The sequence below is a fragment of the Protopterus annectens genome, chromosome 2.part2 (assembly GCF_019279795.1).
Source record: "Protopterus annectens isolate FY-2018-M chromosome 2.part2, PAN1.0, whole genome shotgun sequence".
In the NCBI taxonomy this organism is placed as follows: Eukaryota; Metazoa; Chordata; order Ceratodontiformes; family Protopteridae; genus Protopterus; species Protopterus annectens.
The window spans coordinates 568751821-568770786 of record NC_056730.1 but is presented as its reverse complement, the minus strand read 5'-3'; the positions used below and the strand labels follow the sequence as shown (position 1 = coordinate 568770786).

At 43.3% G+C, this 18966-nt stretch overlaps 1 protein-coding gene across 1 annotated transcript in view; it reads right to left on the bottom strand.

The window, feature by feature from the left end:
• PRELID2 (PRELI domain containing 2) overlaps positions 1 to 18966 on the bottom strand; it is a 1431605-nt gene that overhangs the window by 462439 nt on the left and 950200 nt on the right. The window contains exon 5 of the mRNA XM_044064028.1: positions 17878 to 17983. Coding sequence (XP_043919963.1) covers positions 17878 to 17983 — 106 coding nt within the window. The remainder of the gene's footprint in view (positions 1 to 17877; positions 17984 to 18966) is intronic.

Below are 18966 nucleotides of genomic sequence, written 5' to 3'. Positions count from 1 at the left end.
TTACTGCATTCTACGTTGTGTGTCTTCCCCTTCAATTAACAAAACCATAGCTTAGCGGTTACACAGGTCATTGTAGAAATGGTTGCAAAGTAGCCCCACCACTTATTAGTTATGTCCAAACATCTTTTCATATCTAAAGTACAGCTTACTGTACTTTGAGCATATCGCCATATACAGTTGGCAATGTTGAGGCTGCATTGCAACTGCTTGATGTACTAAGACAACAGTCACCTGCAAACATCAGACACTGCACACGCATGGAATCTAAACACATATCAATACATGTACACATATGCAGTCTCCATCAGTAAGTGGACTAGCAGGCAAGAGGATACATTCCACACCTTCTCCACACCATGTGTGAAACCTAGATGTGCATTACACTATAATGGATGTTGTATTCATGTACTGGTAGGACACACAACCACCTTCACTGAGTAGCTAAGTGTACATTTATGCCAACGGCATATATCAGCAAGACACACACATAGCAATATTCCATGTCATGATCCCACAAACTGTTAGTTGACAGTTCCACTGTGAAGCCAGGGCACTGTAATGGTCAACAGTGAGCGCATCATATTTGCCATACACACATCATATTTGCCACACACACCTCATGATTACTGGAAGAGTGCCAGCAATGTGCTCTGTTTGAGCTAGGCATTACACGTATTCAAGCATGTGCAAGGTCTGTGGCTTATAAACATCTCACCCCAGCACATCCTGGCTATTGTGGTAATAAGGTTACTGTCCAGACAGCACACAGCATGCATGGCGGAGCTGTGGGTCACACATGGCTGTACATTTCATGGACATATCACCTGTAACTACTCAGGAACATACAGAACATAAAGTACAGTTTTGTACCTACCATAAATGTAGATGTCCGAACTGGATAGCATCTGCAGTCATAACAACTGGGTTGTCCTGTCGTCAGGCAGCCCTTCGGTCGGCCGGATTCCAAAGTCTGGGTCCGCCGCTGATGTCGCACTTCACCCGATGTCATCTCTGCTGGTCTTCGGGTATAAAGGCATCAGCCGACGCCATTTTCCTCAGTGTTTCTTGCCCCAGATGCCAGTTGCCCTCTTGGAAGGCTAAATTTTGGATAAATGCCAATGTTTCCAAAAGGATAGAAGGCAAACACAAAAATAAGCATGTATGTACATATATACAAACAAATACACCATAAGAGACCCCCCCCCCCAGCTAGCTATTAGGAGGATAAATACCCTAGGAGTACCACAGAGGGGAAGGAGGGAGGGTAATCCTGACTGCAGATGCTATCCAGTTCAGACATCTACATTTATGGTAGGTACAAAACTGTACTATGTCCTTCATGGATGCATCTGCAGTCATAACAACTGGGTAGAATACCATAGCCAACTAGGGAGGAGGATGATAAAATTATGGTGTGGTTAGGATCCCTTGCAATACAGCAGTGGCAAACCCTGCTCGGGATCTAGAATATAGAGGTAAATTATAATGCTTGGCAAATGTATGCACGGAGGTCCAAGTAGCCGCCTCAATAATGTCCTTGGTTGCCACTCCTCGTAAGAAAGCTGTAGTAGTGGCTGTAGCCCTTGTAGAATGAGGCCTTATGTTCTGTGGAATTGGTTTTCCATGGAAGGAGTAACAAAATCTTATGCAATTTCCTATCCATTTGGAGATTGTCTGTTTGGAAATTGCTTTTCCTTCCCTCCCTGTTGCATAGGCTACCAAAAGCTGGTCAGTTTTCTGTTACTTTTGGTTCTGTCCAGGTAGTAGCGTAGCTGTCTATGTACGCCCAAGGTATGCAGCATTCTTTCCCTCTGTTTTGTGGATTGGGAAAGAAGGTAGGTAGGTGGATTGCCTGGTTTAAAGACACTCTGGATACCACCTTAGGCATAAATGTAGGATTTGTTCTCATGGACACCCTATCTTTATGGAAGATTAGGAAGGGTTGTACTGCCATTAAGGCCTGTAGTTCAAACCCTCCTTGCTGAGGTAATTGCCAGTAGGAAAGCAGTTTTCCATGATAGGTGCTGTAGATCTGCTGTTGCTGCTGGTTCGAACGGAGGGAGTGTCAACTTTTCTAGCACAAAGTTCAAGTCCCATGCTGGTAATGGTGGTTTCCTTGGAGGTTTTACATTCTTGATCCCTCTGAGGAACTGCCTGAGTAGAGGATGTGAAAAGACAGGTGGATCAAAGCTGTATTCTGCTGAAATAGCTGATGCATGTATCTTGATGGAGGAATAGGACAGGCCTGTATGTAAAAGCTCTGCCAAATACTCCAGAATGTTTGCAATATCTATATTGACACATCTTTTCCTCTTTCAGTACTCCAAATGACAAACCTTTTCCATTTTCCTGCATAGTTCCTTCTTGTTGAAGGTCTGCGGGCTTCAAGGATAATGTCTTTAACCCTTTGGGAAAGATCTGGCTTAGTTGCTGCTATGTGATGTTCCAGGCAGTCAGCTGCAAAGTTTTTAGGTTTGGATGCATGATGCTGTAGTTGTTCTGAGTTAACATCAAAGGCATCAGGGTATTGACCACATTTTCTCGAGACATGCTCCTCAGCAGTGGGTACCAGTGTTGTCTTGGCCAGTTCGGAGCTATCAGGATTATCCTTGGACGTTCCTCTTTGATTTTCAGTAATACCTTGTGTATCAAGGGAAGAGGTGGAAATGCATATGCTGTCAGACCTGTCCAGCTGAAGGAAAGAGAATCCACCTTCCATGCAAGTGGGTGGAATGCCCTTGTGCAGAATTTTTTGAGCTGGTGATTGAGAGGGAAGCGAATAGATCTATTTGTGGCATTCCCCATTTCTTTGTGATGGTCTTGAAGATGTCTGGGTGTAGCATCCATTCGTGAGCATCCAAGGTGGTTCTGCTTAACATGTCTGCTAGGGTGTTCTCTTTTCCCGGTACAAATATTGCCTGTAACTGGATGTTGTAGCTGAGAGCCAGATTCCAAAGGTCCAAAGTCATTCTGCATAGGGGGTATGAATGAGTGCCTCCCTGTTTGTTGATGTACCACATGACTGTGGTGTTGTCTGTCCTTATCATCAAATGGCCTTCTTTGAGGAATGGTCTGAATTTTTGGATTGCCAGTTTTACTGCCAGCATTTCTTTTTGGTTTATGTGCAAGTGCAGCTGGTCCCGAGTCCACAATCCTTGTACGCATTTGTCCAGCATGTGCCCCCATCCTAGGTCTGAGGCGTCTGTTGTGATGGTTTGGCTTGTTCAAACTTGTGGAAGGGTAGGCCTGGGTTTGACTGGCATGCTTGGGCCCACCAGAGGAATTCCTGTTTTAGGCATGGGATTAATGGTATTTCTGCTTCTAGGCTGTGCCTGTGTTGAGACCATAAATTCTTTAGGTACCACTGTAGTTTTCTCATATGCAGTCTGGCATGTGGTACCAAGATTATGCATGATGCCATGAAGCCCAAGGCCTGCAGAACTTTTCTTGCTGTTAGTTTGTTCTGTCTTGTTAATGCCAAGAAGTAAAGAGGAGTTCTTTTGTTTTTCTGTAGTTAGGAATGCCATTTGTTTTACTGTGTCCAATTCCGCACCAAGAATGTTCTTGTCTGGGATGGTATCAGCCTTGACTTTTGTAAGTTGACTGTGTATCCCAGGGCTTGTAGCAAGTAAATGACCCTTTGTAAATCTGTTGTCAGCTTGCTTTTGTTGTCCGCTTGTAGCAGGCAGTCGTCCAGGTATGGATAAATTTGGATTCCCTGTAGTCTGCAGTGAGCGATTACTGATGCCAGGCATTTTGTGAATACTCTGGGCGCAGTAGATAAGCCAAAGGGCAATGCTGAGAATTGATAATGCTCTGATCCTGCAAGAAATCTGAGGTATCTTCTGCAATTGGGTCGAATGGGGACGTGCAGGTATGCCTCCTTGAGATCTAGAGTTACCAGCCAACACTCCTTGCCCAGCATGGGAAGAAGTTGCTGTAGGGTCAGCATTTTGAATTTTGGGACAATGATATATGTGTTTAAGATGGACAGGTCGAGAATAGGTCTCCAACTTTTTTCTTTTCTTGGTACTAGGAAGAGTCTGGAGTAGAATCCTTTGCCCTGTTCTGTTATTGGTACTCTTTCCACAGCTCTCATCTTGGATAATTTCGTTATCTGCTGTAGAGCTTCTATCTTTTGATTTTGAGGCAGGTTTGGCATTCCTCTTTTTACTGGCAAGGTGTGGAAGTGGAACCGGCAGCCTTGGTCTATGGTTTGCAAAATCCACTTGTCCTTTGTGATATAGTGCCAATTTTTGAAATAAGGCTAACTTTCCGCCTAATGGTGCTGCTATTTGCTCCCTGGTAGGCGGAGTTAGAGTCAAGTCACTGTGATTGTCCTGTTGCAGTGGCAGTGGTTGTGTCTGTGCCTCTGTTATTACCTTGCCACTGTCGTCCTCTGTAGGCACCTCCTCTGGATTGATTTCTGCCTCTGGATCGTCTGTTTCTGCCCCTTTGGGATCTTGTGGAGTCAGGAAAGGACCAATTTTTGGCAGGCCAGTTTCTGCTAAACCTTGGGGCTGAACCTGTAAGAAATCTTTAACTGTCTGTACAGATTTTGCCTTTTCTTCCATTTTCTTCATTACCTGCTGGGCAGGTGTACCAAATAAACTGGCCTTATCCATGGGAGCATCTAATAGCTTTGCTTTAACATGATCCGTAAGACCTGTTCTTTCAGCCATGCATGTCTTCTTATCACTGTGCCAGTCATGGCTGATCTAAATGAAGCCTCCAGTGCATCATAGCCACATTTTAAGGAATGGTTACTAACCTGTTGTATGTTATTTACCATTTCTAATACATATTTCTTGTCTAAAGATTCATCAGAGGATACTTTCTTAGTTAACTGATCAAGCATAAACTCTTGGTATTGGATCATGTGAAATTGACAGTTTAAAGCTCTAGCTGAGAGAGTAGCAGAGGTGTAAACTTTTTTCCCCCATCTGTCTAAGGACCTGGATTCCCTTTCTGAAGGAATAGGGTTTTTTGCTGTGGTTGAGGCTACTGCCTTAGGCCCCTGGGAAATAGTTTCGGGGTCTGCCAGTGGGGCCTTGTATAGGTGGTGATGAGTGTCAGGTATCCTGTAATATCTATCAGGTTTGGCAGGGGCAGGAGGTAAAGAATCAGGAGCAGTGCAGACATCATTAAATGCGTCATCCACAACAGGTAAAACAGGAGGTATAGCTAAGGGCCTATGTTGTGGTAAGTGTAGGAAGGTCCTAAGCCTTTTTCTTGAGTCTGAGAAATCTTGTCCCTGCCATTGGAATTGTTCTCTCATGGCATGCAAGGTTTCCCAAAGGAAAATTCCTCTGGTGGCGAGGCAGCTGGAATGGATTCTTCAGCATCGGAGTCTTCATATGTAGAAAAAGGGTCCTTTGGCTGTTCTGAAATGTCGGAGTCATCCAGAAGCCTCAGAGGACACTGGCTCGGGGCTCTGTCCTAGGTCTCTTTCAGGGGCTGAGAGGCCCTGTCTGGGTGAGATTGGGATCCCCTAATTAAGGATATTAAATCTTCTGCCAGAGTAAGCATTTGTGAACTAGAAGTGGGCCTGTGTGAGGGAGGTTTAACAGGCACTGCCTTAGCAGATTTGGCTGCTTTGGCCCTGGCAAAGGCCTTGATAGACATGGCTGCAGGGGGTCTAGCAGCACCACGTGCTGGGGTAGAGATATCCAAAGGGATGGTGTCTGATAAATCAGTAGAAACCACGGTTGTAGGCAAAATTTCTGAGGCCGATTCAGGTAAGGTAGCAGGAGCCTCAGTAGTAGCCATGGATTCGGCTGGAGATTGACCAGTTTTCTCGGTTTCGGCCGAAACCGAGACACTCGCGGCTTGCTTCACAGTGGTTTCGGCCGAAACCGCGGACTGCGAGTGTCGGTCTTTTTCCTTGCGTTTTTTTAATAATTTGGGTAGTCGGAGGATCCGACGGCATAATATACGCAAAGTCTGAGCCGAAAAACTGTTCAGCAAACTCCGACCGACGCCTTAGTGTTCGTCGGTTGAAGGAAGTGCAGGCCGAACAGACTGCTACGTCGTGGTCTGGGCCTAAGCAAGGCAAACAGTAAGAGTGGAAATCTTTATGAGGTATTTGTTTCCCACAAGTTAAACAGTTATTGACTTTTTCTGACATCGGCTGAGGCAAGAAAGAGTCCCCAACGGGGTACTTAGCTTTTTAGAAGTCTTCGAAGTAGTATTCGGTAGTAGTAATCTCTGGATCTGACCGACCGGCACTTGCGAACAGCTTCTGCTTCGGGCGCCACGCGGCAAGAAAGACTGAGGAAAATGGCGTCGGCTGATGCCTTTATACCCAAAGACCAGCAGAGATGACGTCGGGTGAAGTGCGACATCAGCCGAAGCCGGACCCAGACTTTGGAATCCGGCCGACCGAAGGGCTGCCTGACAACAGGACAACCCAGTTGTTATGACTGCAGATGCATCCATGAAGGACATCTGTATTTCCCCGAGTCTGTCAATACAGGACATGTGTGTAGGTCCTACGATCCTGTTATTTGGGTATGTTTGTACGCATTGCATTTGGTGGACATGTCTAATGACATACATGCCACATGGATTGCTGTATGATATGATAGGTGTCATGGGTAACTAGTAGAGAGGGAATATTACCTCTGTCAACATAGATATCAAACCTTATGTACTGTTAGCATTCAGCAGTCATGGACCTATCTTCCATGTGCAAGTGTGTAATGAATGTAGCCACCTGTATGTACAAAGGACAACAACAGCTATGGTATTTTCATTTATGTTGTACAAGTGTGGAATGTACATATCCAGGGCAGGTACATCTAGGTCATATCCAACCATGAGGGTTTTGATTACTGGTGTACAGCAACAGTCAACTGTGTTAATGCTGACAACATCCGAGGGACCCTGGTATGTGTACAACTGACCTGGTTACAAACACTGGTATTATTGCATTGCATAACACATTATGCAACTGTGTCACTACATGGATACTTTGCACAGTTGATGTAGGGCTAGGTACAGTCCACCAGTCGAAGGTTATTTGGTGTTGTACCATAATATTTCATACCACATTTATGGATGTGTGTTGCTAGTCTGAGGAAATGGTGGTGGTTGTATATGAGGATACAACCTAGAATGCAGCTTTTGCCACTGTCACCTGTACCTGACTCATCTGTGATGAATTATGTTGCAGTAGTGGTCTTTACTTGTGAGTAGCCTTTATAAATATGTGGACACCACCACCTGGGGTGGTCCATACCAGTATTATGGCCATGTCTGGATCTGAGTTATATGGTGGTAGTGCTATTGTGCACTACAGAGCCTTCAGCCAGGTGTTCCTCACTGCACAGCTGTCAGTATTCCCCATTGTAGGTTCTACATTGAGCAAATGGATTACGAAAGCCACACATCTAGCACTGGTTACCATAAGCATCCAATGCAATTGTCTTGTAGGTGACAGGGTGTTACTTCTGTGTTTGGGACATTTGTCTTGGAATGGCACTATATGGGTAAATGCGACCCAGGTATTATCCACACTCCCTTGAATCATAGATGCATGTGATCTGTGACAAAGGCTTGTCTTCTTTCAGTCATGCCATCCTGGAATGACAGACACTGGACAACCTCATAATTACAGCACTGGCTCATTGTTTTGGTCAAGCAGTTGCCACTCTTACCATGATATCACTGCGAGTGGCAGTACAGTGCTTGGTATCAAATGCTACATCTAAGCAGCAGACATTGTGTAGATGACCAATGTCAGATATACTTAGTGGAGCAGTCCTGCTAATAATGACAACTGCTAACACAGCCGGGAGAGGTCATCTTGACACCTGCACCTCAGTACCATTAGACAATGGGGCTCACATATTATGCTTGCACCTGTCACTGTTCCAACTATGAACCTAAAAGTATAATGCCACTGTCCACAACCTGATATCAATGTATGCCTTTCAGGGCAGCAAAGTGTGTGACACATGCTGTACTTTGCATCCACCTGTGTGTCCCAGTTAAGCAACTGTCTGTCACTTCCACACATGCATGATTGTGTATATTTCACATATATATGGCAGTACTTCATGTATATGTATGCATGTGTATCACACAGCACAGACGCAGATATATCATTTGCGGGCCACATACAGGTATCTTGTAGTAAACCTGTATGATGTGCATGTATACTGACAGTTAAGATGTACATAGCTGTAAACCTGTGTGTTTACAATAGGAGTCCATTACAATGTGTTCTGTACATCTAAGTTTATGAGCATGCACACTATGGCCTTCTGTGGTTAGAATCAGAGTGCATCCCAAACAGCACTGTGCTACTAAGTGTGTGAGCGTACCCACTGTCACCTTGTGTAAATTTGAGTCAGTCTTGTTGTTGAATCTGTACTGAACCTAGGGTTGGCTGTATATGAAACATCCTCATCCAGTGGTCATGCATGCTCTTGAATAATGACCCTTTCTTTATAGACAGCTTTTCCTCTCTCTTCTCTCCTCAGTCACATGATATTTTATAAAACTATTAAAGTTAACATCTGGCAGGCCTTCCTTCATTCAGTTTCTCCTTTCTCTTATCTTACTCGTACTCCACACTTAAATGCTTCCTACCAGCCTTATTCTGCGACTCCTCTGTCCTTTCCTGCTCTATCTTGCTGTCTGTTCCTTCCCCAATTTTTCCCACTCTACTTTCTTTCCTTTTTTTCCCCAAACCCACTCTCTGTCTTCTCTCTTTCCCTACTCTCTACACAGTCTATCTTGCTGTTACCTGAGAACTCCTCTCTACTATCCCTATTTATGCTCTGCACTACATTAAAAAGTACAGTTTTGTACCTACCATAAATGTAGATGTTCGAGGATCCACATTGCTGCAGTCCTAACTATTGGGTAGTCCGCTGTCCCAGTCGGCCCGAATACCAAAGTATATGGCTGACGTCGGTCAAGGCGCATTAGACTGACGTCAGTACGTCAGGGTACTAATGCGCATGACCGACGTCATATCCTCAGTCTTTTCTTGCCCCAGATGTCAGAAGACCCTAAAAAGACAAGGCCAAAACCAAAAACTCCAAACATTCCTGCACCAAAAATATGTACAATATATACAAAAATACCAGAGTATAACCTCACCTACACAACCACCCCTAAACACAGAGGGGAAGGAGGGAGGGTAAATTGGACTGCAGCAATGTGGATCCTCGAACATCTACATTTATGGTAGGTACAAAACTGTACTATGTTCTTCATTCCACATTGCTGCAGTCCTAACTATTGGGTAGAATCCCAAAGCAGAGGTAAGGGAGGCTGGCAAATCATAAAGAAGCAGGAGCTGACAACATGCCTTGCAAAATAGCTGTGGCAAAACCAGCCCTAGATTTAGAGTAGAGAGGAAGGTGATAATGCTTAGAGAAAGTATGCACTGAACTCCAAGTAGCTGCCTCCAAAATATCCTTAGTTGCCACCCCTTAGAAATGCTGTTGAAGTGGCAGTAGCCCTAGTGGAATGAGGCCTAATCCCAGCTGGAATCTCCTTGCCATGATGGGAATAACAAAATGCAATGCAAAACCCAATCCACCTAGAAATAGTTTGCTTTGACACAGGCTTGCCCTGAGAACTCAAAGCAAAAGAAACAAACAACTGCTGAGACTGCCTAAAATCCTTAGTCCTGCTTAAATAATAACGCAATTGCCTGTGCACATCTAAAGTATGCAAAATCTTTTCCCCTTTATTTTGGGGATCTGCATAAAAGTAGGCAAATGAATAGTTTGGTTTAAAGCCACACTAGAAACCACCTTAGGCATAAAGGAAGGATTAGTACGTAATGATACCCTATCCTTATGGAAAATCAAAAAAGGCTCAACCGCCATAAGGGCCTGCAATTCAGAAACCCTTCTTGCAGAAGTAATGGCCAACAAAAAAGCAGTCTTCCATGACAAGTATTTCAATTCAGCAGTAGCCGCAGGCTCAAAAGGTTGTAGAGTAAGCTTCTCCAACACAAAATTGAGATCCCAAGCAGGAGTAGGAGCTCTACGGGGGTCTTATATTCTTTGCCACTCTAAGAAATTGCTTGAACAAAGGATGCGAAAACAATGGTGGGTCACAATCATAGTGAGCTGAAATTGCTGCAGCATGAATCTTAATGGAAGAGAAAGACAAACCTTTGTCCAATAACTCAGTAAGATATTGAAGAGCCACACTCAAATTAGGCTCAGAAATCTCCAAATTGTTTGCTGCACTCCAAAATAAAAATCTCTTCCATTTTTCTGCATACACTTTCCTTGTACTAGGTCTTCTGGCTTCCATAATCACATTTAAAACTTGTTGCGGAAGTTGAGACCTGCTGTGTTTCAAAACAGAATATGCCAGGCTGTTAGATGAAGAGAGTGAAGCTTGACATTGAGCAGGTGACCGTCCCTCTAAGACAACAGGTGTGGAAGCAAAGGTAAAGGCCATGGAGGCTTCCTTACCAGACTCCTCAGTAATGGGTACCAGTGTTGCCGAGGCCAATCTGGAGCTATTAAAATCATCCTTGGCTTGTCTTGTCTGACCTTTAGGAGCACCTTTGGGAGAAGAGGCAGAGGTGGAAAGGCATACACATGAAGATTTTTCCAACTGAAAGAAAGAGCATCCACTTTCCAAGCTGTGTGATGAAACCTCTTTGTGCAAAACTTTGGCAGCTGGTGGTTTAGTGGAGAAGCGAACAGATCTATGTCTGGAGTTCCCCATGACACTGTCAATTTTTGAAATACATGAAGATCCAGTTTCCACTCGTGGGGATCCATGATTTGTCTGCTTAACACATCTGCTAAGGAGTTCTGTGCTCCGGCAGAAACCTTGCCTGAAGAGTTAGTTGCAAGCTGAGCAGTCTCCCATAAAATCATTGCTTGCCTGCACAACGGGTAAGAATGTGTTCCCCTTGTTTGTTGATGTACCACATGACAGTTGTGTTGTCTGTTAGAATCAACACCTGCCCTGGAAGAAGTAACTCCTTGAAAGCCATTAATGCAAACTGGACTGCTAACATCTCTTTCATGTTGATATGTAGATGCTGTAGTCTGGCAGGCCACTTGTCTTGTATCCACTTTCCATTTAGATGAGCTCCCAAGCAATGTCTGAGGCATCTGTCGTTAGAATCTGACTCGCCTCTGGCCGGGTCACAGAGAGTCCCTTGTTTAGGTGACATTCCTGAGCCCACCACAAAATTCCTTTTGAATGCAAGGTATTATTTGAATGACAGTGTCCAAATCCTGGCAGTGCTGTGTCCATACATTTTGAGATACCATTGCAGCTTCCTCATATGCAGTTTGGCATTGGGAAGCACCAGAATACAAGATGCCATGAACCCTAAGGCTTGAAGGACTGTCCTTGCAGTCAGCCCGGACTGAAGAGATAGTTGATGGAAGTAACTGGAAAGATTCTTTTGTTTGTCCGGGGTTAAAAGGCCATCTGGGCTGCTGTATTCAGTCTCACACCCAGAAAGCACATGTCTTGAGAGGGTACTAGACTGGACTTTATTTCGTTCACAGAATACCCTAGGCATCTTAGCACTGCTATCACAAATTCCAAATGCTGTAAAAGGTCTTCCTGTTCTTGAGCCAGAATCAGGCAGTCGTCCAAGTAAGGATAGATTTGAATTCCTTTTAGCCTGAAGTAAGCTATCACTGGAGCCAGAACCTTTGTGAATACTCTGGGCGCAGTAGATAAGCCAAAGGGCAATGCAGAGAACTGATAATGAGTATTTCCAGCTCGAAAACGCAGATACTTCCTGCAACTTAGTCTGATAGGCACATGAAGGTAAGCTTCCTTGAGATCTAAAGTTACCATCCAGTGATCTTTGCCCAGCAGAGGTAAAAGCTGTTGTAACGTCAACATTTTGAACTTGGGAATGTCCAGATAAGTGTTGAGGATAGATAAATCCAAAATTGGTCTCCACGTGTTCCCCTTCTTTGGTACTAGGAACAGGCGAGAATAAAATCCTAGGCCCCTTTCTGGCACAGGAACTGGCTGAATGGCCCCTATTTGGAGCAACAGAGAAATTTGCTTGTGAGCCTCTTTTCTTTGTAGAGGAGGAATGTCTGGCATGCCTTTGAAAGGAGGCAAGGTATGGAAATAAAACCTGTAACCGTGGTGAATGATATCCAAAACCCATCTGTCTTGGGTAATTAAATCCCAATTTTCTTTGAAAAGAGCCAGCCTTCCTCCCAAAGGTGCTGCCAGGCGAGAATGTACTGGCAGCTGAAAAGGTAGGTCATTGGGTCTGTTTACGAAAGGACTGACCCCTGCCCTCACCAGAAGACTGAGCAGGTGAACTCCTGTTCTAGGCCTAAAAGAACCTTGAGCTCTGCCCCTACCACGTCTAGACCTACCCCTAGACTGGGAATCATAAGCAGGATATGTCCATCCCTTAGTAGGCCAATTTCTACTAAACTTGGAGGCTGAACCTGCAAAAATCCTTAACAGTTTGCATAGACTTAGCCTTGTCCTCCATTTTCTTTAAAACTGCTTCCACAGGCGAACCAAACAACACATCAGACTGTAAAGGAGCATCCAAAATCCTTGTTTTAACATGCTCAGCTAAATTCTGATCCCTCAACCAGGCGTGCGTGCGAAGAACAGAACCAGTGGCAGCCACCCTCGAGGAGGCCTGCACAGCATCAAAACCACACTGCAAGGAATGCTTACCCACCTGTTCAGACACATGAACTAAATCCTGCAACTCTTTACACTCAATACCTTCTGCCAGAGCATCCACCTTAGACTTCAATTGTGAAAGGAGATAATTCTGATATTTTAACATGTGAAACTGACAATTCAACGCCCTCGTGGCTAAAGTGGAAGAAGTATACACTTTCTTTCCCCATCTATCCAAAGCCCTTGCCTCTTTATCAGGAGGAACAGGATTTTTAACAACAGAGGCCTTCACACCTTTAGGCCCCTGAGAGACAGTTTCCGGGTCTGCCCTAGGACTCTTAAAAAGATACTTATGAGCTTCAGGCACCCTATAATACCTATCCGGTTTAACTGGGGCAGGAGGCAAAGAATCAGGATTCACGGAAGCCTCTGCAAAACATCTTCCACCACATTCAGAACAGGAGGTATAGCTAAAGGCCTATGCTGGGGTAAAACAAGAATTCCCTAAGCCTCTTCCTGGAATCAGAGAAATCTTGACCTTCCCATTTAAAATGCTCCCTCATGGAATGCAGAGTCTCTGAAAATGAAAAATCCTCAGGAGGAGAAGCTGAAGGAGTAGAATCATCCACATCAGAATCCGAATAAGGAGGATACTCCTGCAAGTCTTCAGCCGAAGACTCAGAAGCCTCCGAACATTGCTCAAAACTCTCAAACTCAGGTTCCACCCTAGGCCTCTTATCAGGAGGGGGCATAGAACCTCTAATCATAGTAATCAAATCCTCTGCCATTTTAAGCATATGTTTCTTAGGCAAAGACCCTGAAGCACTAGGAGAAACCCCCACTGAAGCTAAACTTGGCCTGCCTCTCAAAGAAGCCTTGGAAACAGAAGGGGAGGCTCTAACCACCTTAGGAAGAGAGGGAAGAACAGCCACCTGAGAAGCCCCTTCAGCCTGGCCTACTTCCTGAGAGGACACATCTTGTAACAGTAAAGTCTCTCCCTGAGACTCCAAAGAAACTCCTGGCAGAACCTCCGGCTCCACTGAGCCTTCTAAAGAACCGACGTCCGGGACTGCCGGTTCTTCCACTCTAGGCTTTGCTGCTTTGTCCTTGCGCTTTTTGGCCGAAGCGGGCGTCGGAGCATCCGACGGCATTTTATAATTACAACGCTTCCCAAAAACTAACCTGGCACAGTCTAACCTTCTCTTAATAGTGCGTTTGTTAAATGTAGCACAAGAGCGGCATCCAACAACGTCGTGCTCAGGCCCTAAACAAGGTATACACAAAGTATGGTAATCCCTATGAGGTATCTGTTTCCCACAAGAAATACAGTTATTCACTTTTTCTCACATCCGGTTAAATACTGAGGCAAGAAAAAAACAAAATATTCCCCAACGGGGTACTTAGCCAACTTTGATTCGGTCTGAAACTCTGACTTCAGAAACTTTCAGAACGCCAACCTGCACTCGCAAAACTGCTTCTGCATCGGACCATGCGGCAAAAAAGACTGAGGATATGACGTCGGTCATGCGCATTAGTACCCTGACGTACTGACGTCAGTCTAATGCGCCTTGACCGACGTCAGCCATATACTTTGGTATTCGGGCCGACTGGGACAGCGGACTACCCAATAGTTAGGACTGCACCAATGTGGAATGAAGAACATCCACTATCCCTACTGTGCTCTGAATCTGCTATGTAGTTGTATATGAATTTGACTGATTTTTAAAACTAATCTAGCATGAATTTACTTTGCATATGCAATTGTAATAAATTATCAGTGCAATTATAAATCTGTAGGATTTTCTCTTTCTTTTGCTTCTATGTGTCAGCAGGTTTACTCTGTATAACATTAACTAGTAAAATTATTTTAACTTTTTTGTTTTACTTTGTTTCTTTCATACTCATTTATTGAGCTTTTTTCTTCGGTCATCCAATGAAAAGGAGTTTGCTTCTGCTGACTGAGCCAAACTGTGCCAGTAAATAAATATGTAAATGAATGCATAAGTAACATTCACATTTATTTGTGTTAGTGCTTCCCGAGTCGCTGGGAATTGGAAATTATTTGCACTTGCTTCTTTTCGCAAAGTGCATGGAAAGTAGCAGCAATTAACTATGGCACTTCCATTTGCAGTTTTCACATCTGAATTAACTGCAGCAGCAAGTTTTGTTCAGCAGCCCGACTTTTTCCTGAGAAAAATGCCCAATTTACAACATGAACAGTGATTGGTCTATTCAATTGCTATGCATGTTTTTGAATGCAAAGCTTTTTATTGTACAATTAATAATTACATACTGGACAAATTGCTCATAGCTAGATAACTGCAGGTCTAGATGACCGTAATCCCTTTGTGTTGTGATGAGATAATGCTCTCATGTATAGACCGTTTTGGGGGAGGACGTTGACATAATGATTAAGGTGTTTACCTTACAAATACAACTTGCAGGGTCTGATTCTTAAATAGGGTAACTGGCTAGGCTTAAAATATTCCACAAGGGCAGACAGCCTAGTAGTAAAATATGAACTCAAAAGAAAAAAATAGTGAACTTTCCAGTGTCTTCAAGCACTCTCCAGTATCGTCAAGACCAAGAACTGCAACATATAGCCACTCTAAAAAAAAAAAAAAAACATCCAACTTACTGTGACTGCATATGAGGGCCACAACACACAATAACTCCTAAAGATAAACAAAGACAAATAAAAGAAAGGAAAGGAGTGCTTTTTCAAACACAAAAGAATGACAACCATACAAAGTAGGATAAGGAGGGATTGCACCACTTAATCCAGTAACCATCAAAATCATTATCAACACACAAAACAGTAATCTATAGCCATATAATGTACCTTAACAGTTCTGAGAAGAGAAGGAACAAAAGATGCAGGAGGGCACAGTGTATTATGGAAAATGAGTGAAAGAAGTTAATATCCTGGAAATTTTTTGCATGTCTCCTGAACCTGATTGACTTCTTTGAATCAGTCTCCAGAGCCATGGACAAGGGTAAGATGGTCCACACAGCCTATCTAGACCTTGCCAAGGCCTTTGACACCATCCCCCACTCTGGAATCATAGATAAACTTACTAAGTTGGGCATTAATCCCTATGTCACCCAATGGGTTGCTAAATGGCTTACTGATAGAACCCACACTGTAAAAGTAGCCGACTCCAAATCCATCTCCAGACAAGTGGAGTACCTCAGGGTTCAGTCCTGGGGCCGCTCTTGTTTGGCATCTACTTCTCTGAAGTACAGGTCAACACTAAGGGACTCTGGCTAACAAAGTTTGCAGATGACTGCAAACTAGAGCCATTATTGAATCCCCAAATGATGTGGATACTCTACAAAAGGGCCTTACAGAAACAGATGCTTGGTGCCAGAGCCATGGGCTCAAGCTCAATGCCAAGAAATGTATTGTTATCCCCTTTGGGAAAAAACATGTATCCATGAATTACCATATAGGTGGCAGTACACTAAACACAGAAAGTGTGATAAGAGACTTAGGGACACAGGTGGACAGTGGTCTCACCTTCGATAACCACATTGCCACAACAGTCAGGAATTCCTTCTATGTGGCACACCTCATCACAAAGGGCTTTTCATCCAGAAAAAAGGAGGTCATTGTCCCACTGTACTCATCCCTCATTAGACCCATTATAGAATACAACGCCCCATTTGGTATGTACCTCTCAAGACATCTGCAACAACTGGAAAGGCCTCAGAAATACCTCACTAAAAGAATCACAGGCCTAAAGCAGATGCCCTATGCTGACCGCCTTAAAAAACTCCAGCTATACTCTGTCGCATATCGCCTACTCAGAGGCGATCTCTGCTTAACATACAAGGCCATGTCAAACCCAGAGCTGTTGGACATGCTACACTTAAAGAAATCCCAATCCCTCAGAGCTACACGCCCAGGGATCTAAACCTTGTCATCACAATAAACAAAACATGCTGGAGGGATAGGTTCCTGACCCAGAGACTCCCCAGACTCTGGAATAGATTGCCCATACATGTCAAGCAGAGTGCCTCTTTGGACCTCTTCAAGAGGAACCTTGACGATTGGATGGGAGAAAGGAAATTCACCCCAGGGATCACGTCAGTCGCCCTGCTAGACAGGGGTCCAGGAAAGTAAATAATGTGGGAAGAAATAGCCAGGGAATTGTTATGGCTAGGCTTGTATAGGCCCTAGGGCTGATAGCCTAGTACCAACCTATGAACCTATGTCAAGCTGCCCTTATGCCTTAGGCACAAGTCTTATAGTTTCTTGAAGCCAAACCTCTAAGATACTAAACCTACTTGATAAGCTTTAGGGAAATGAGCTATACTGTTTCTGGAAAAATTATTAAAAAGAACATGTATATTATCCTCTGTTACCAAAAGTTACTAAAAGATGCTTTAAGAAATTTTGGGAAATGACACTAAACTGAACTAGGTGTTCCTCTTTTCCTGACCACTTGTTTATTTACTGCTGCAGCCCTGGACAGTTTGTTCACATATTTTGACTTACTGGCTTTCTAAGTCATGACTACTATACTTGAAAATGCATGAAGTGACATTCGAGGCATTGGCATCCCATTACATATCTTAAGACGGGATGCAAACTGTGGGACATGTCAAATGACTGCTAAAGCTTCTTATCTCAAACCCAAAATTCCAGCGTTTTGAATAAGAAAAAAGTACTTACCATGACACAGCATGCAAAAGTGTAGATTTATGAGCTCCCCATAATAAGCATAAGAACCATAAATGCAATTCCCCCTACCACAATAAACAGGGATTTTTGAAACTTAAAGCAATAAATAGTAAAGTTTTTTTTTTTTTGGGGGGGGGGGGCATTGTCCTATACTGACTGCTGCATTACAAACTATAAATACTGAATTAGAGATAACTGTACCACAGAGTAGGGAGAATGCTCTTAGGATACTGCAACCTTATAGCTGGTATACATTCCCTCACTTGCAATTCCATTCTCGACAGTGCAAGGTTAGCAACTTATTGCAATCACACTTACGACATGCACCCAAATCTGTAAGCTTATAAGGATCGTTATTCAGACTGAATGTATGCATCCTGTTTCTCATTGAATATACTCGTATTTGTCTACTACATCATTATTAGTATTTGTCCTGGCTGTGGTTGAAAACTGCCCACCCTGTATCAGTCTTACATCTTACTCATACAAATATGGACTATTAAACAAATGATTATGTACATTTATAGATGACTTGGCAAAAACATCATTTCATCCTCAGGAAAGAAAAAAAAACTTACCCTTCTGCCAGCCTGGTTAAGAAATGCTTGAGCAAAAACTTCAAATACACTGTTCAGCAACCCAATGCCAGTGACTGAAATACTACCACACTGTGTAAACTCAGTCCTGCAAGACAATCACACACAAGCAAATAAATTGTCCACCAAGAGTTCATGAAAACAGTACCAATATATGAAAAATAACAGCAAATATGAAATGATAAAACATAAAACACTACAGCAAAGTGTTTGGGAAATGGGAAATGACCATTACATCCAGAAATAGCCTGAAATGAATTGTACTTATGAAAATCTCAATGAAACATAACTGTCTCCCATGTAGTTCAGATATGAACCACACACACACATGTATACATATTTCCACACTAAATACAAAAGAGCCAAAATGATAAACACAAAGCAAGATTAAAGTCACTTAGAAACTTTGCTTCTCCTTGAAGAGATCTTTTGGTGCAACTACATCAGTTTAATTTTGAAACTTGAGTGTACATGCTGACCTTTGTGCATATCATACTGTATTTTTCCCTATGAAAGAATCTTTTTTTTTTTTTCATTCTCAATTTTTCTCCCAGATTCCATTTTAAGAAATATTTATTTCTAACATGGCGCATGTTTCCATTAGTTGGGTACAATGTGATCCAAAAACACAGTGACATTTGTACTTAACCTACTAAATCTACATCACTGAATATCTAGCACCAACACTTCTGGAAAAAAAAAGTGGTCAAAGCATGCATGCCCTATTGCATATGTATCATGAGATGCACCTCAGTAAGCCATTGAGTGAGCTCTAGTTTTGATTTCTCTTCATTTATTGACATCCTTAGGAGTCGTGTTAGCTGTAAAGTGTAGTGTAAGGCCTAAAGCAGTAGATGCTTGTTGGGGGCGCTAAGGAGCCAATCGTCCAGCTATGGAAAGACCCAGAATCCTTGCAGTCTCAAGTGAGCTGTTATTACTGCTATACATTTGGTGAACACTCTGGGGGCTGTGGAAAGACCAAAGGGCAGCGCTCGAAATTGGTAGTGATTGGCTCCCAGCCGGAAGCGGAGATATCTTCTGTAGCTTTTGTCAATTTTTATGTGGTAATAC